The 14,951-nt window shown below is 39.7% G+C and overlaps 2 protein-coding genes across 2 annotated transcripts in view; both read left to right on the top strand.

The window, feature by feature from the left end:
• The window catches only part of LOC118327500 (proline-rich protein 36), a 15,583-nt gene extending 3,784 nt beyond the window's left edge, over positions 1–11,799 (top strand). Inside the window, exons 2-6 of the mRNA XM_035660876.1 lie at positions 2,319–2,363; positions 2,761–2,805; positions 3,516–3,663; positions 4,799–4,960; positions 5,834–11,799. Coding sequence (XP_035516769.1) covers positions 2,319–2,363; positions 2,761–2,805; positions 3,516–3,663; positions 4,799–4,960; positions 5,834–6,942 — 1,509 coding nt within the window. The 3' untranslated portion in view covers positions 6,943–11,799. The remainder of the gene's footprint in view (positions 1–2,318; positions 2,364–2,760; positions 2,806–3,515; positions 3,664–4,798; positions 4,961–5,833) is intronic.
• Positions 11,800–13,658: 1,859 nt separating this feature from the next.
• The window catches only part of pdcd4a (programmed cell death 4a), a gene marked incomplete in the record, with an annotated part of 13,701 nt that continues 12,408 nt past the window's right edge, over positions 13,659–14,951 (top strand). The window contains 1 exon segment of the mRNA XM_035660028.1: positions 13,659–14,205. Coding sequence (XP_035515921.1) covers positions 14,160–14,205 — 46 coding nt within the window.

Below are 14,951 nucleotides of genomic sequence, written 5' to 3'. Positions count from 1 at the left end.
TGCTGTCATTTAGGATGGGAGAAAAGCGTTACATTTAGGAAAGAGGAAATCCAGACCAACATTTACAGTAGGGTGCATGACAGTTATAGTACAGGGCTGGAGACTGACTTCTTCACCACCTTCCCAAAACTCCCAAAGGGTACCATCGCTGCACAGCAGCCACACTGACAAGGCTGCCTGCTGACTTGTTGTTTATCGGCCTTGTGAGTGCAGTCATGGGCCAATACTGATTACATCAAAATTAACCGCCCAACCGATTAATCTGTCTATGTATACAATAGAGTAGTGTCGCCTTCAAGTGACAAGTAGAGAGGATCATAGAGACACACTACTGCCTGTAGTATTCTTATAACATTTTTATGATCAATCACTAGTGTGCTACTGGAAATACACCCATTGGGTTAAGGTGTACCCTAACCCTAACCTTACCCCTCCCTTTGGGTCATCCCCCTGTTAAAAAAAAATCAAACAATTTTGGACAAACTGCCAGTGAAACTTTAAAACCACAACCTCCTTTTCAATTAATCTTAAACAGAACACCGTTTCCCAGGAAGAAGAAAAAGAGAGTCCACCAGCATTGAGTGCAAAGGCCATCTAAACAGTGTTTTCCACAGAGTTTATTCTATCAGGTGGAAGTTGCTAGGTCTCCCCTCTGAGAGTGTGCATATGAATCTGGTTAGTGAATTACTGCTAAAGCGTTGGTCCTCAAAGGGTTTTGGAAAGATTAGGGTTGAAATACCACAGCAGGAGAAAACTTTGACAAATGATCTCAAATTATTTGGTGCAATGTGTGTTTCCACCCTGAGCGAGCAGAAAGGTGATACTGGAGCGAGAACAACATTTTTAATTATAGCACAGTGCTTAGTGGGAGGTGGGCAGGGTTTGGTGGGTGGGATGCAGTGCGATGCTCCACCGCACACACTCACAAATGAATGCACCGTATATACGACAACATCAGAGCAAGCTGAGTGAACAAAACATATCACATGTTTCAATATATGAAAGCCCGAGCTTGTTAACGTAAAGGTAATTGCACTGGGGAGTTGAAGGTTCATTTACACATCTCCAAATTAAATAAACAGAATCTTACCTTACACGGTGGTATAAAGGCTCATAGGAAAAGAGAGAAAATCTATTTACAGTGTAACTCTTTCAATTTAATAACCAGTTAACTCTTTGTTTGCATACAAAGCAAGAGATAATTAGGTTTTCTTTAGGAACACCTTGCCTTTGTTGGAATCATGTTCTTAATTGGCTTCAGGAGAGATAAAACAGTGGGTAGGTGTGTTTTCATCCAGCAGTTCAAAGTCTCATGCAGGGGTGATAATGGTACTATGTTAAGATGCTGGTAAACTATAACAAAGTCAGACCTTCAGTTGTGAGCATGAGATATATTTAGCCATGCAGAGAAGTCATTTTCCCACATGTGACAGTCGGTTTTGACAACAGGTGTGACGAGCTTGGTGGCAGGGGTGACAGATAGCACTAATTTTTTACAATTTCCACACGGAGAGCAACCAGTCAGGGAATGTAATTATCCGGTAATATAATTTTTATATAGCTATAGCTTGCTATAAACCAAGAATGGAATAATTAGAAGTTTGTTTGAAATGTGTTGATCAGTCAACCACTGGGGTTATTTAATTCTGCCTTTGAAAGCCAATTAGTGAAATAGTCTATTGGCAGAATAATTGCTCAATTAATCAGTTAAGCCATTTATTAAGGAGAGACTAACTAAAGATAAATGTTGCTTTTCTTTTTTTTATCTCTATACATTTAAATATCTTTGGGTTTTAGACTGTTTGTCAGACAAAACAAACAATTTGAACATGCCATATTGGGCTTTGGGAATGCATGTTGGGTGTCTAATACTTAATTGATTAACACATAATCAGCAGACAAATCAGTAATGAAAATAATTGGCAGTTGCAACCCTTGACTCTTTTAATTCATCACAGTTGAGGTGTACCTTTTGCATGCATGTGTCCATTTAAAAGAAACAAGGGAAGAAAAAGGCAAAGCACAAGGTGTTAGGAGCATGACTGGGAATTGGTGCCTTCTGTCTGCTATCTTGACCCACAGAGTAGAAAAAGGTTTCGTTAAAAAGCCATTGACCTTCCCATCTCCTTGAAGAGCCAGAACTGGAGGGCAACCAACATCTTTAAACGGGAAAATAGGCCTTTAATGGCCTTTTTTTGTCAGGCTTGATTACTAGAATGCCCTTGTCAGATCTTTTTGTTTATTCCTGCCATTTGCATTGTATCCTTTCTCTCTCTAATGCTCCCTCTTAATCATTGTACCTCTCTGTCTTTTACCAGATGACCATGTCCCTGCAGGGGCTGGACGGGACTGAAGCTGCTACGGTAGGGAGCTCGACCTTCAACCACAACGCAACATTTCATACCACTGGATAATATAAAGCATTGTCCACATGAGTAGAAAAAGCCTCCAAGTGTAACCACAGTGGTTGCTATGGCAATGCATAATTATTTGTTTGCACTTCTCAGTCTCATGTGTGGTAACTATGTACATAACAGATTTAGCAACCTCTTCTGGCTGCATTATTATTGTAGTTTATGGTTTTTCTGTAGTTCGTCGAGGCTCTTCTCCCCAAGCATTGAAATTTGCCAGATTTTTATGATGTGTCAAACATTTAATATTTAATGTCTGGGTTTAATTGCTTCTCACCCTTGCACTGACTTGTGAATGATTAAGATGTAACTGTAAAATTCACAGAGGTGCTTTCGTTTCTCATTTTAGGTGGCTGTTTCTCAGAAGGAGGCTGACATGCGTACAGTTAATAAGGTGTGTGATATTTGAAGTGTAACCTTAACCTGTTGCTGCCAACAAACATTCTGTCAACTAACAAAATTATCTTTAAACGGCACTAATATTTTCATACTAACAATACATCAATGTGTGTAATGTGAAAGGGGGTCACTCACAGCGAGGAGACCATAGAGAATTATCACAGCTCACTGGTTTCTATGGCCGGCAACTTCACTGTTTTGGCACAGTCTGTGGCTCATATCAACCCTGTTAATAGTCCGTTTACTGTTGGTCGTACAGGCCTCGAGTGGCTGGAAAATCAGCAAAGCCAGATTTATGATCCACCTGCTAGCTTTCCTGGAGCTTTCAGTGGCCTCTTATGGTCTTCATCAGCAGATGGAGTTTGCTCAGTTATCTTGGAGGTGGCTCAGTTGTCATCACAAGGCTTAAGTGTGGAAATTTGGTCGGTTAATAACAGGTGGCTGCATGAAGGGGGAGGAATTAAACCCCTGTCTCAGTTCAAACATAGGTGTCAAATTGGCCTCCTGTTCTGTCTGGACCTCATATTCTGGTTAAAAGCTTTAAGTCAAGAGAGTCTACTCCTGTGAGGCTCAAGAACCAACTCTACCACTGTCATCTGTCAAAGGGAATACCATAGCCATACCAAGCATTACAACTGAACCTCTGCAGTAATGTTATTTTCAGTAATGTTATGGTGATATGTGATGCTGTGTTTTGTCCACTAGGTGGTGAAGCATCATGGTGGTTCTGGTAGCCGGCCTGTTGTCAGTCCCAAGTACTGTCCTGGGGTAAACAACAATCCAGGTTACCTGTGTGAAACAGGGCACTGCTGCGGAGAGACTGGCTGCTGTACCTACTATTATGAACTCTGGTGTGAGTCAACTGACTGACTTCCTCTCTATTGTGGACAGAGTCCCGAGGCTAAAACTGTGCTTTTTTTGACATTTGTCATTTGTGAGTAAAAGGAAAAAATCCTGATGCAAAAATCTAATTTGACTTAAATTGCTCTTACATATTAAGAACAGGTTATGATGGTGCTTGCCCTGTGATTGGATTTCTGCTGTAGTGACTGGATGTATCCAACCAGAATATGCAGACAAGCTGCTGTATGTGAAAATAATCTGGCCAGAAAATTCAGAGATGGATGTTGGTCATGTCTTTTTTCAAACTAACTAATTCAGAAACCAGAGAGTCAAAATATTAATCTTCCCAAACAAATCACTTGCAGAGAGTAGTTTTTAATAAGATGGGTCCTAACTTATGGAACAATTTTTATCATTTGGTTAACATTACATATTAATTAAATATAATAATTAAAATCTTACCATTTACGTATAGATAATTAATATGCTCTTTTTGGGCTTTTCCCCTCTCCCTGCACATTACCATACATTGCTGTTATTATGTCACTGAAGTCAAACTAAAATACTGCCACGGTCAGAGATCGAAAGCAAACACTAGGAGGCACCAAACAACTGTTGTAGCCTCCTGTTGCAATGCTGTCTCGTTAAAGCTGATCGCTAGTTCTTAAAAATCACTTTGAAATGACATCTGAAACTGAATGTTTTTCACAGGATCATATAAAAGTGGACATTTACAGATAAAGTTAAGGGTTAAGTATATGCTTATGTTTTATCTGCCACTTCTACACCTGTGGGATACTAGAAACCACTGCACTCATGAGCTACAGTATCTTTGAATGGAAGAAAAATACCCATGCTAGAAAAAAAGAGCAGTAAATTTAATGCAATTAATTACCTTAAATATGTCTTAAAGTTGATATCGTGGTCAAATCAACCGCAACAAAGCTGGAAATAAATCTAATATTTTAGGGTAAGCTTTGGAAAATGGACAGTAGTAATATGAAACTAATAATAAAAAATGTTTTGCCTCTATGTAATCTGAGAAGATCTGAGATGTAATTCAGATAACAGGACACAACTTTAATGTTTATTTTCATAATGATGAATGCTGGGTTCATGTTGGGTTCATTTCCTGCTTTCTGCAGGGTTCTGGCTGCTGTGGACAGTGTTGATCCTCTTCAGCTGTTTCTGTGCTTACCGCCACCGCCGGGCCAAGCTGAGGATCCAGCAGCAGCAGAGACAGAGGGAGATCAATCTGATTGCCTATAATGGAGCCTGCAACTACCCTTCATCAATGTTGGACCTCAGTATGTTTATTTATGTTATTTAATTTCACATATTTATTTTATTTGTCCTTACACTGTCAGGGGAGCTGCAGCGTCTGATAATGTTGTGTTCTCATGCTGGGGTCTTGAATGCAGTTGGATACAGGGTTTTATATCTCAAGACAATATTAAACAATGCAGAATAACATAACTGCAACAGAAACATTAAATAATTAACATGTATTAAATAGAACATCAATCAGTTAAGTAACTTAAAAAGTTTTAACTTTAGCTGAATAAAACTGACACTCTCTTTGTTCCACCTGTTTGTTCCTGGTTGTATGGTAAAATTAAACTCCCTCAGAAGGACACAAGAGAAGCAAAATAGCATAAAAAGTAACTTTAGTGTTAAAAATTAATGTCAACAAATGCCATAAGAAGACCAGAGCCAACAACGTGTTAATTCATTTCTCAATATGTTCGGACTTCCTCAGCCTGTCTCTGGCACTGGTTCCTAATAAGGACATACAGTAAATCTTTGGGAGTGGATCAAAAATATAATTTAATTTAAAAAATATATAGTTATAGGTATATAGTTCATTTGTTGGGAACTATGTTAAGCAGGGAATAAGTACACATTTGGTTTGGCAAGTTAGAAGGGTGTTGGTAATTTTAATAGTAATAATGACAGTGCATTGGGGTGGCTCATTGATGTGTTTTTAGTAGTTTTTGGACAACAATGGGGGTCTCTGTTCTCTAGCACAAAGGACAGGCTTTACTTGTTAGTAGGATGAATTAATTGTTTGTTTGGGTCTTTTAATGTGATTGATTTACAATGAAATATAGAATACTATACCTCCAGTCTTATGCTTTAACAAGTCAAGCAGCAGCTGATGTATATTTATTTTTTCACAGGTTTTCTGGCGTCCTTCAAGTTGCCCTCCTACGAGGAGGTGGCGGCCCAGCCTAGTACCCCTCCTCCGCCTTATAGCTCCGTCTTTGCTCTGCAGGGAGGTGCAATGGGGGGTCCTAGCTCCTCTTACCCCCATCATCACCACCACCGTCACCCCTGCCCTCCCTACCTGGCCCCCGGTCCCAGTGGCCTGACTTCCTCCCAGAGCTCTGACAACTACACCAGCTGCTCCTGTGAGTCGTGCTCCCTCACCTCCCCCTCCAGCACCTCCTTCTCTGTCCAGGTGACGGACGAGACGTACGACAGCAGCCACATCTCCACACCCAGTGAAGCAGGGGGTGACTGTGCTGTCATGCCGAGGGTTGGGTTCAACTTCACACCAACTCCTTCCCCGCCACCTCCATCACAAGTTCCACCTGATGTTATACCTGCAGTTACTCCAGATGTCATACCCGTACGAAGACGGTCCTCTAATGGCAACGAAGGAGTCTCTCCTTCAGCTCCACCACTCTCTCTTCCTTTACACTCTCGTCCGTCACACCCTTCTCGCCTCCCACTTTCTCCACTCATTCTGTTATCCTCCCTCCCTCCTGGTCAAGTCCATCCGCTCGTCCTCTCAGACCCGCTTGGAGCTGTGGCTGTTCAGAAAAAGAAAGAAGAAGAGGCCTCATCTTGTGGTCCACCCCCCAGGCCCACTCTGTCTCCCCCTAAACAAGCTCTCTTCTCCTCAAATGTGTCTGTTTTCACACATTGTAACAACCAAGAGGAGCAGAAACAAGAAAAAGAAGAGGAGGAAGAGGAAGAAGAAGATGACGAGGAGGATCATTTCCGGCATCGCCGGTTAACGGGTGACTCTGGCATTGAGGTATGCCGCTGCCATGTGAAGAGAGAGGAGCAAGAGGAAGTGCAGAAGGGGTATTTTGGTAAAGGAGGGAAAGAGGCTGTGAAGGAAGGGGAGAGGGCAGATGTGCTGCACGACAGCGTGGACTGTTCTTTACGAGCGAAGGCCGCTGTTCAGTCACCGCTTGCTGAGCAGTGTGGTCCCGTCTCCTCATCCTCCAGCATCATCCAGAAGACAGGCGAGGCCATCATCACTGTTGAGTCTTTGTAAGCTGATGGCCAGTGAGATTTCACCAAACAAGTGGAAAAAGTGAGATGTTTATGCTTGATAGCATCCTCATAGATCGAGACTAGTAGGTAAAACGTTGAATCACTGAAGAAAAGCCTTACAGGTCTTACTGTAACGGTTGCAAGCAGAGGGACAGGATAAGTAATGGATCCTCCCCTTTTTTTTCCTGTATTCAAATGAGTAACTCCAAGCAAAGCCGACACCTGAAAGTCCTGTTTTGTAGTTAATTTATTTGTGGTTCAGGAAAAGGCTTATCTTTTTCTCTAAACTGATGCTAAGGAATTGCTCTTTTTCTCTTTCCCACATGCTAACCAAATCCATTTTTACCATCCCTGCATCCCTCTACAGTTTACTTTAGATCTCTTCTTTCTCTCTCTGCATGGAAAGTCCTAATAGTCAGTGGTTCCCAACCTGGGGGGTATGGATCCCTCTAAGGGGTCACAAGATAAATCAGAGGGGGTCATGTAATGATTAACAGTATAAGAAAGGAGAAAAACATATGATAGTCATATAATAATTTATAGATGTTTCTTTATTCTTCGCTTTTTTATGTGAAATTATAGATGGTTTTACCTCTTTGGGCATTCAAATGAAACAATCTAAGAAGCAAAAATCAATCTTTGCTGGAACTGCTCACAATGTCTTGACATATGCAATGTGGTCACAACAAAATATTCTTTCATTTGAAGGGGTCAGACTGCAAAAAAAGTTGGGAACCACTGCTTGATATCACATATCACTCAATGATCCCAGGCCATTGAATCAGCGAACAAAACTGTTAACCATTAACTGATATCTTGAATTGAAAATGTATATTCTAGGAGTATATAAAGTAAAATGACGGAACAATATATTTCCAGAAGAGCAGCTTCTAACAAACTGTGTCTGGATCAATTTATGTGATCTCAATTTACTTTCTAACTTTTGAAAAGGATCACAACTGTAGTATGGTTTGAGGTCACAGGACTAACTGGTGACCTTTGTTGTTGTGGGGTGAATTTTTGCTTTCACTTGCCTACTTCCCTCTGTTTATCAGAGGATATAAAGAGGGAAGGCAACTATTGAGGTTGATACAAGAAGTGTGTGTTTTATACTTTGTGTCTTATGTTGCTCCTTGAAGGAAAAGGGGTGCAAACATTGATTAAAATGTGTGGGTGGCAAAGCTTTACAATGGTATTATGATTATACGTTGTTGTTCCAGACTGTTACATGATTATACTGTTTAATTAACTGACTGTTTGACTTTGGATTTAATGTGTTTGAACATTTAATGTGTTCCTGGTTGGTCGTTGCCATTTTTGCAAGGCAATGTAAATCTGATTCCTTCATGGACGGACTGTTGAGTTTTTACAAGGCAGAAACTTTAAGCCTAATCTCGTCACTGATGATGAATGTAAAAGGTTATGCATTGCAACAAAAACAATATTATATTATTAAATTGTTTACGCGGAATTTTTATAGCACGATGATTGACTGAAAACCTCTGGAAAAGTGTCCAAATCTGCAGCGGTGCGGTGCACACTGCCGGGTGCGGGCTTTGAGAGGACACTTTGAAAGGAAGTGCCCATCGTAATGTCTGTCTGAGTCAAGTAATGCTTGTGAAATATCAAATGTACGGAGTGAAGGTTTAAAGTTGCAGTCAGAATAATGGCTCTTTTATTATTGCTGTGGCTAAACATGTGGTCACTTCTGGGAGTTGGACTGCTTTCCTTTAAATGTATCCTGGTTTAAACTGTTTTTGTATGTAAAATAATTTGTCAGTTGATGTCCAATTGTACAGTGTCTGTCACTAGAGAATAGGCAGCCTCAGTGGGTGGAGTGGGAGGTTGATACCCTTGATTGATGATCTGTACTTCCTAGGATTGTGTCAAGTTAGTCAATCCTGGTCTTAAGTAGTGGAAATAGCACACATGTACTCTCTTGTAATTGAATTAATAAGTACAAAATGTACTAAAGCGTAGGATAAGATTTAGAAAGAAAGAATGTCTCAAATCACATTTTGGTACATGTTTGTCTTGCTGTAGTTATTATGAGACAAATGTCTCTGTAGTTCATTGACTAGAGGCCACTTCATTGTGTCCTCGGCTCTGTGCAAAACCGACTTAATTGTCTAAAGCCTAAAGGCAAAGCTTACAACTCATTTCTGTGGACAAAGATCATTGTCTTGGTTCAGCTCAATAACACCTTTATTTTGTCATAGACAAATCATGTGTTTGTGTGTACCTCAATGGGGAATACAAAGACGTTATGAAGGTTTTCTAGACATCCTCTGATCGTCTCTTTTTAAAGCTCTTTTGGAGTGAGTCACAGATGTGTCTCAAAGGTGACGAATGCTCTGACGGAGACTGTTCGTCCTCTGAACACATCGACAAAAAAGCCTTTTGGCTGCTGTACATTTTTTGGCTAAAGAATGGACAGTTGTTATTTTCTCATTAGTTCTAGCTAATGTATGTTTATCAAGGTTATATGGTGCCTAGATGAAAATAGACTTTCTGTAAGGCATTCTATAGTTTACTGCTGCTATGTGAGTGTGAGTGTGTGTGTGCGTTTTCTGTAAATTGTGTATAGTCGTACATCAAATGGGCAAACATTTTCTAGCAGTGCTTAGCGGTCTCTTTATAAAATATACACAATATGTAATACATGTGAGACTTGCAAAAATAGTATTTAGCAATAGTATTCACACTTTTTTTCCTTACTCTAGTTAATGCTGGTTGATAGGAAATTAACTGTTGTGAAAAAGACATTTACCTCTTTATAACTGATCCGTGAGCTGTGCTGGGCAGAGGCCCTTGATTGTACATCATACTGCATTTTTAAATGCCTTTGGCTTAAGGTTTCTCCCAAGTGCAAACTCAGATTATCTGGTTTTACCGTAGCCTCTGTCTGTGCCTCTTGTGTGTTACCACATTACATTCAGGTCACTGAGTTAAGCATCCGTGTTTCTGAAAAATAAACTGACGATCTTTGAAAAACAATACTCACTGTGCTACCGCTGCTCTGAAGGTATTTCCAGATTCCTCAAAGACTCTTCTGTCAATTTGGATAAAAGAAAACAACCTTTAGCTACATGATATAAGAACAAGCCATTTCCCAAGTTGCAACTCTGTTTCCTATTCGATACAAAGATGGTAACTGGAAATAACGTTATGTCCTTGGATTTGTACAACATGATGTTATATTTTCTATATTCAGGTTTTTTTTTGTGTTTTCATACAGAATAAAAAAGATTTGTTTATGCACATTCAAAAATATTTAGGAGGAAAACGTGAGTAGGAAGTGAGTCCTATTTTTTTAGTGCCAATTTTACATGAAATAGCTCAACAAAACCATTAAATTATGATGAAGTTATGCAAATGATTAAAAATTGGAACAGCTGATGTGTTTAAATTTGCTAACTTTGTCTCACAGGCCTGGGAATGAGGGCAAGATTGTTTGAACTTTATTTATTATCCAGTAGTATACAGTTGTGTTTGTTTTGTCAATAATTTATTAATTTTATAGTAGACTTAATTCTTAGACTGTTTGTAATTTTACATAGCATTCTTAATCTGGTCTTTATGAATCTGTGTAATGATGAAAAAACTTTATTCATTCATTTATTTTTTTTCTTGTCCAGTAAACAAAGGAAATAAGAAACAGAGAGAACTCAGGAAGAGATAGAGTAGTAGAAAATATTTGGTAATATTCGGAGTGAATATTTGCTTGTCCAGATGGATGACATTGTCTTTGAGGATTCTCAAAGTGTTATTAACTTTTGTGTGTTGATTTTTTAAAATATCACAAGGTATTGGTTTTCATAAAAATAGACATTTAGCTCTGTGACTCAAATATAATGGTGATCCACAAGAGACACAAACAGGGGCTTGTTTTACCCCAACTCTGATTTTACATTGAAGCCAAACTGATCTGAATTCAGTGTACATAGAAGTAGTTTTTTTTTTTTTGCCTTGTCAGCAGCTAGTGTGTACAGACAAAAATGCCCAAACTCAACCCTCATTGCCACTGAAGGCCAAGGCCTGATATAAGACTGTTACCTCGCTGAGTTTTGACTGCAAAGGACTGTTTACTTCTCCTTATCAAGATAGTATTTACTCTATATTTGTACTGACTTTATTTTGTAATGCCAAGAATTGAAGATTTGAAAAAGAAACACACAGAGCCCACATTGGTACGGCTGAACTCGTTTGCCAGGAAAAAAACAAAAACACAAAAGATAAAAAACCCTGTTGATTCAGGATAAGTTTGTCTCCCGGGAAACAAAGTGTTCTCCTTTTACTCCTGCAGCTACGAGATCGCAGGATTTATAGAAGTATCTATATGTGATTGTATGTGGAATAGTTCAGATTAATATTAATACAAAATGTGGTGTTCTTTGAGGGTATCCTTGTGCAATTCTACCTGCAGCTCTTCAGTGTGTTGTATGCATGTGTGAGAGAGTTACTGTCAGCCGTGTTGTTGTGGTGTTCAATCATTGTCGCTTATTATGAGGCCAAAGTTGATTGTTGTTGGTATTTGTTAACATGATATTTGTCAATATGAATATCCAAACATTTTTATGTCATCATGTATATCAAATTGATTTTGTATTTTGGTGTATAGCATAGAGATTTCTGATGTAAAATTCAAACACTGAGATGCTCTCACATTTTTAAGTATTTGTTTGGTTGCACACATCCCGGTGCTTTTTCCAGAAGGTGGGGTTGTATTTAGGTTTCTTCCATTTGAGGTTTTTTGCATTGATGCTCACTGGGAGTCTACCAAGTTGGACACAGACATATGCGCTACTTTATTCGACAAAAACTGGATTTTGTGTCAAAATAAATGCTAACGAGTGCTACCAAAAACATGTCTGTACTTTTGTAATCACCATACACATGTTTGTAGTTGCCTGGTGTACAAGGAATATTCTGCTTTGAAATACAGCTAAACTCATTCAAGCAGAGAATAAGCTAAAAACACCCACTCTTAAATATCTAACACTGTGACTCAGGATGAATCATCAGGCTGCACTCAATCTGAAAGCTTCATTTTTTCAGGAGTAAACCACAAGAAACACAAGTGTGAAATCTGTTGTGATTGTGTCTAACTGACAGCACTGTGTGCATCAGCAATGACAATAACAACATGCAGCATGAGAGCATTGACAGTCTTTTGTTGTCGTACATGCTTGTAATATACCCACTGCTGCCATATGCTTTGACAAGACCAGTCTGTCTGCATTTGTTCCTCTCACTCAGAAATATGAGCAGAGCTGAAAAAGTCCAAGAATTTGCTTAATATTACTTATTATTACCGAAGATGGGAAAAGTGGGTAACTGCCCCAGAACTCCAGAATTAAATATAACTGGTTTGTGCTAATGTAACTGGGAATAAGCTCTCTTTAAAGCACAAAATCAGCTAACTTGATAAGGGACCTAAAGGTGGGTTCTTGCTTTATTACCTAATCCTAATGCCTGTATTGGTCCTTGTGTTAAAATACCTTTATTATGACTTTACATGTTGCATATTCCTAATATGTGTAGGGTAGAAAATCTGCACAAATTGCACAGAGAGTGGAAGACACAGGAGTTAAATATAGGCCCATCGGCTCATTTTTGCACCAAGGCCTCCTGCCATGATTATAACAAGCTAGTTGTGAGCCAACTGTCATGTCATAAGATATGTTTTATATTATAAAGCAGCCAGTAGCTCTCATGAAGGGGACAAAACTATCCAAAAAATTGTGTAAAAACATGGATAGTGTCCCAACATTTAAGTGCTGCTACATACTGAGGGCACCTGAATGCTGATTAGCCATCAGCTGCACATGTTTTCAGCACCACCTTGTGGTGTGAATTTAGATGACAAAAATACTTTAATGTGGACTGAAAGGTTTTCTCATGCACAGCAAGTTTACCTGTAGGTCTCCCTTAAGCAGTAGTTTGTATTGCTGCGCCATGTTTGCCTTTATTAGACTTTAAAAGACAGTAGTGAACTGACAGGAAATGAGACCTAGAGGTGGGGAATGACATGCAGCAACATACATTAGTCCTCAACCAGGTACAAAGGGACATCTCAACTTAATACACCAAAAAATACAGTACAAACAGACTGTCCACTACTATAGGCTGACGATGAAATGAGAGAACTGAAAAGCTCATAAAAAGAGAGGAGGTAAACACCCAAACATCTGCAACCAACAGTTTCACAGCCACCAAGCCGCCATTGCTTTTGCAGTAATCCCACAAAATTAACAATTACAATTAAAAGTTAACTTACTTAATTCTATTTGATGTAATAAAAATAATTATTAACAAAACCAACATAAACACTCAATAAACCTCATAGACACTGAAAGAAGAATCATAATGTAATATATAGAATGATAGATATAAGATAAGGAAGTAAATATATATATTTTTAATTAAGTAACAAAATTAATAAAATGCAACGCAAACTTAATGTAACGTAATTTCGTGATTTTTGTATGTGTTTAAGATACTTTTTTTTTTTTTTTTTTTACTTGTTACGGCTTTTAAAATCTAACAAAAAAACACTTTTTTATTTTTTATGTAGCGCAGTCTGTATATTACAGCAGCCGCTCTGTGATTGGTCAGACCGGCCAGCACCCACCCCCTCTATTGACCACTCCCCATCCGCGTTTACTCCCACGTGACCCCCTCTCGGCTCGCTCCTGCAAAGTTAAAAACAGACTTTGTTTATCCTGCAGACGGTTTGTTTGAAATGCTCTCCGACTAGTTAACCTGCTCTCTTTTCCCCTCTTCCTTCCTTCTCAGGCTCGTTTTTCTTTTTACTCTTCCCAGCCGTAAACGCCGAGAGGAGCGTGCAACCTTTGCATTTTTACCTCCTTCACTCTTTAGCCTTATTTGTTTTGTTTTTTTTTTGTCTCGTGGTAATTCAATCTGATCTTTTTTTTTTTTTTGGTTGTTGCTGTGAGAGTGTGTTTTCTTCAGCTGATAACCGTGCAGCACGAACAAAACAAACAAACAACAAAACCCAAAACAAACAAAAGGCTCGGGGATATATTTGTTTTCACGTGCCATTTGTCAAAAGTCAGTTTTAAACACCGAGCAGCTTGTTCTGCAGACGTTTATCTGGGGGTGGGGAGGGGGATTTGTTGCTCGACAGGAGGGAGCACACCGTGAGGATATATATATTTTTTTTAATTCGTATTAGTCGAGCATTTGGAGAGCGCCATGGCGACCGAAGTGGATACGTGGTCCAGCGCTGCACAGGCCGACGGTGAGTGAATGAATCCCCGCCTTCCGTCAGTGCACAGTCTCATGGAGCCACAGCGCCGGGCCTGCTGTGCTCTCCCCGACCCATTGTCCCTGCATGGGATGGGCTGCAGGGGCTAGCCATGCTCCACCATGTGCTCCGTTAAAACCACACACACACATATATATATGTATGTAATATGCACACACACAGCGAGCAGCGGTGCGGCTCCCCCTGCACACGGCCGCTGCAGCTAGGACCGAACTCCGTTTCCATTTGTTGGTGTTTTTAGCTGCTTTGACGCTTTGTTGTTGTGCTTTGCTCTTACATTTAACCCTTTCGCGTTTTCTGATTGGACGAGGCCGTAACGCTTACTTCCGCTTTGTCAAGTCGACTGCACGACACAAGCACGGCTGCTGAGTGCGTTTTCATACAGATCACTCTGCTTTTTGCTGTGCTTTTTGCGCCGTTAGTCGAGTAGTTGAGCCTTATGTGCGTGCTTGTAAAACTGAGCTGTTTATTTATTTATTTATTTTGGTTCTTGAACGGCAGGATGTGATGGTTGTGGTTCCTCAATCACCTTCCCGTGTGTCAGCCTTGGTGCTTTTCACCAATACACACAGAAACGTTTCTCTGTATCTGTGATCTTATTTCCACCCAGGCGCAGTGCAGTTGATGCCTCACGCCCCTTTCCTGCATGAAATGATTGATTTGTTTGATTTTCAACAAATGCTTGCACATTTTGAGAAATGCCACACACACACACACAC

The sequence above is a fragment of the Morone saxatilis genome, unplaced genomic scaffold, assembly GCF_004916995.1.
Source record: "Morone saxatilis isolate NCDOM2014 unplaced genomic scaffold, NCSU_SB_2.0 Contig17, whole genome shotgun sequence".
NCBI lineage: Eukaryota > Metazoa > Chordata > Actinopteri > Moronidae > Morone > Morone saxatilis.
This window is presented reverse-complemented; position numbering and strand designations above follow the sequence as displayed.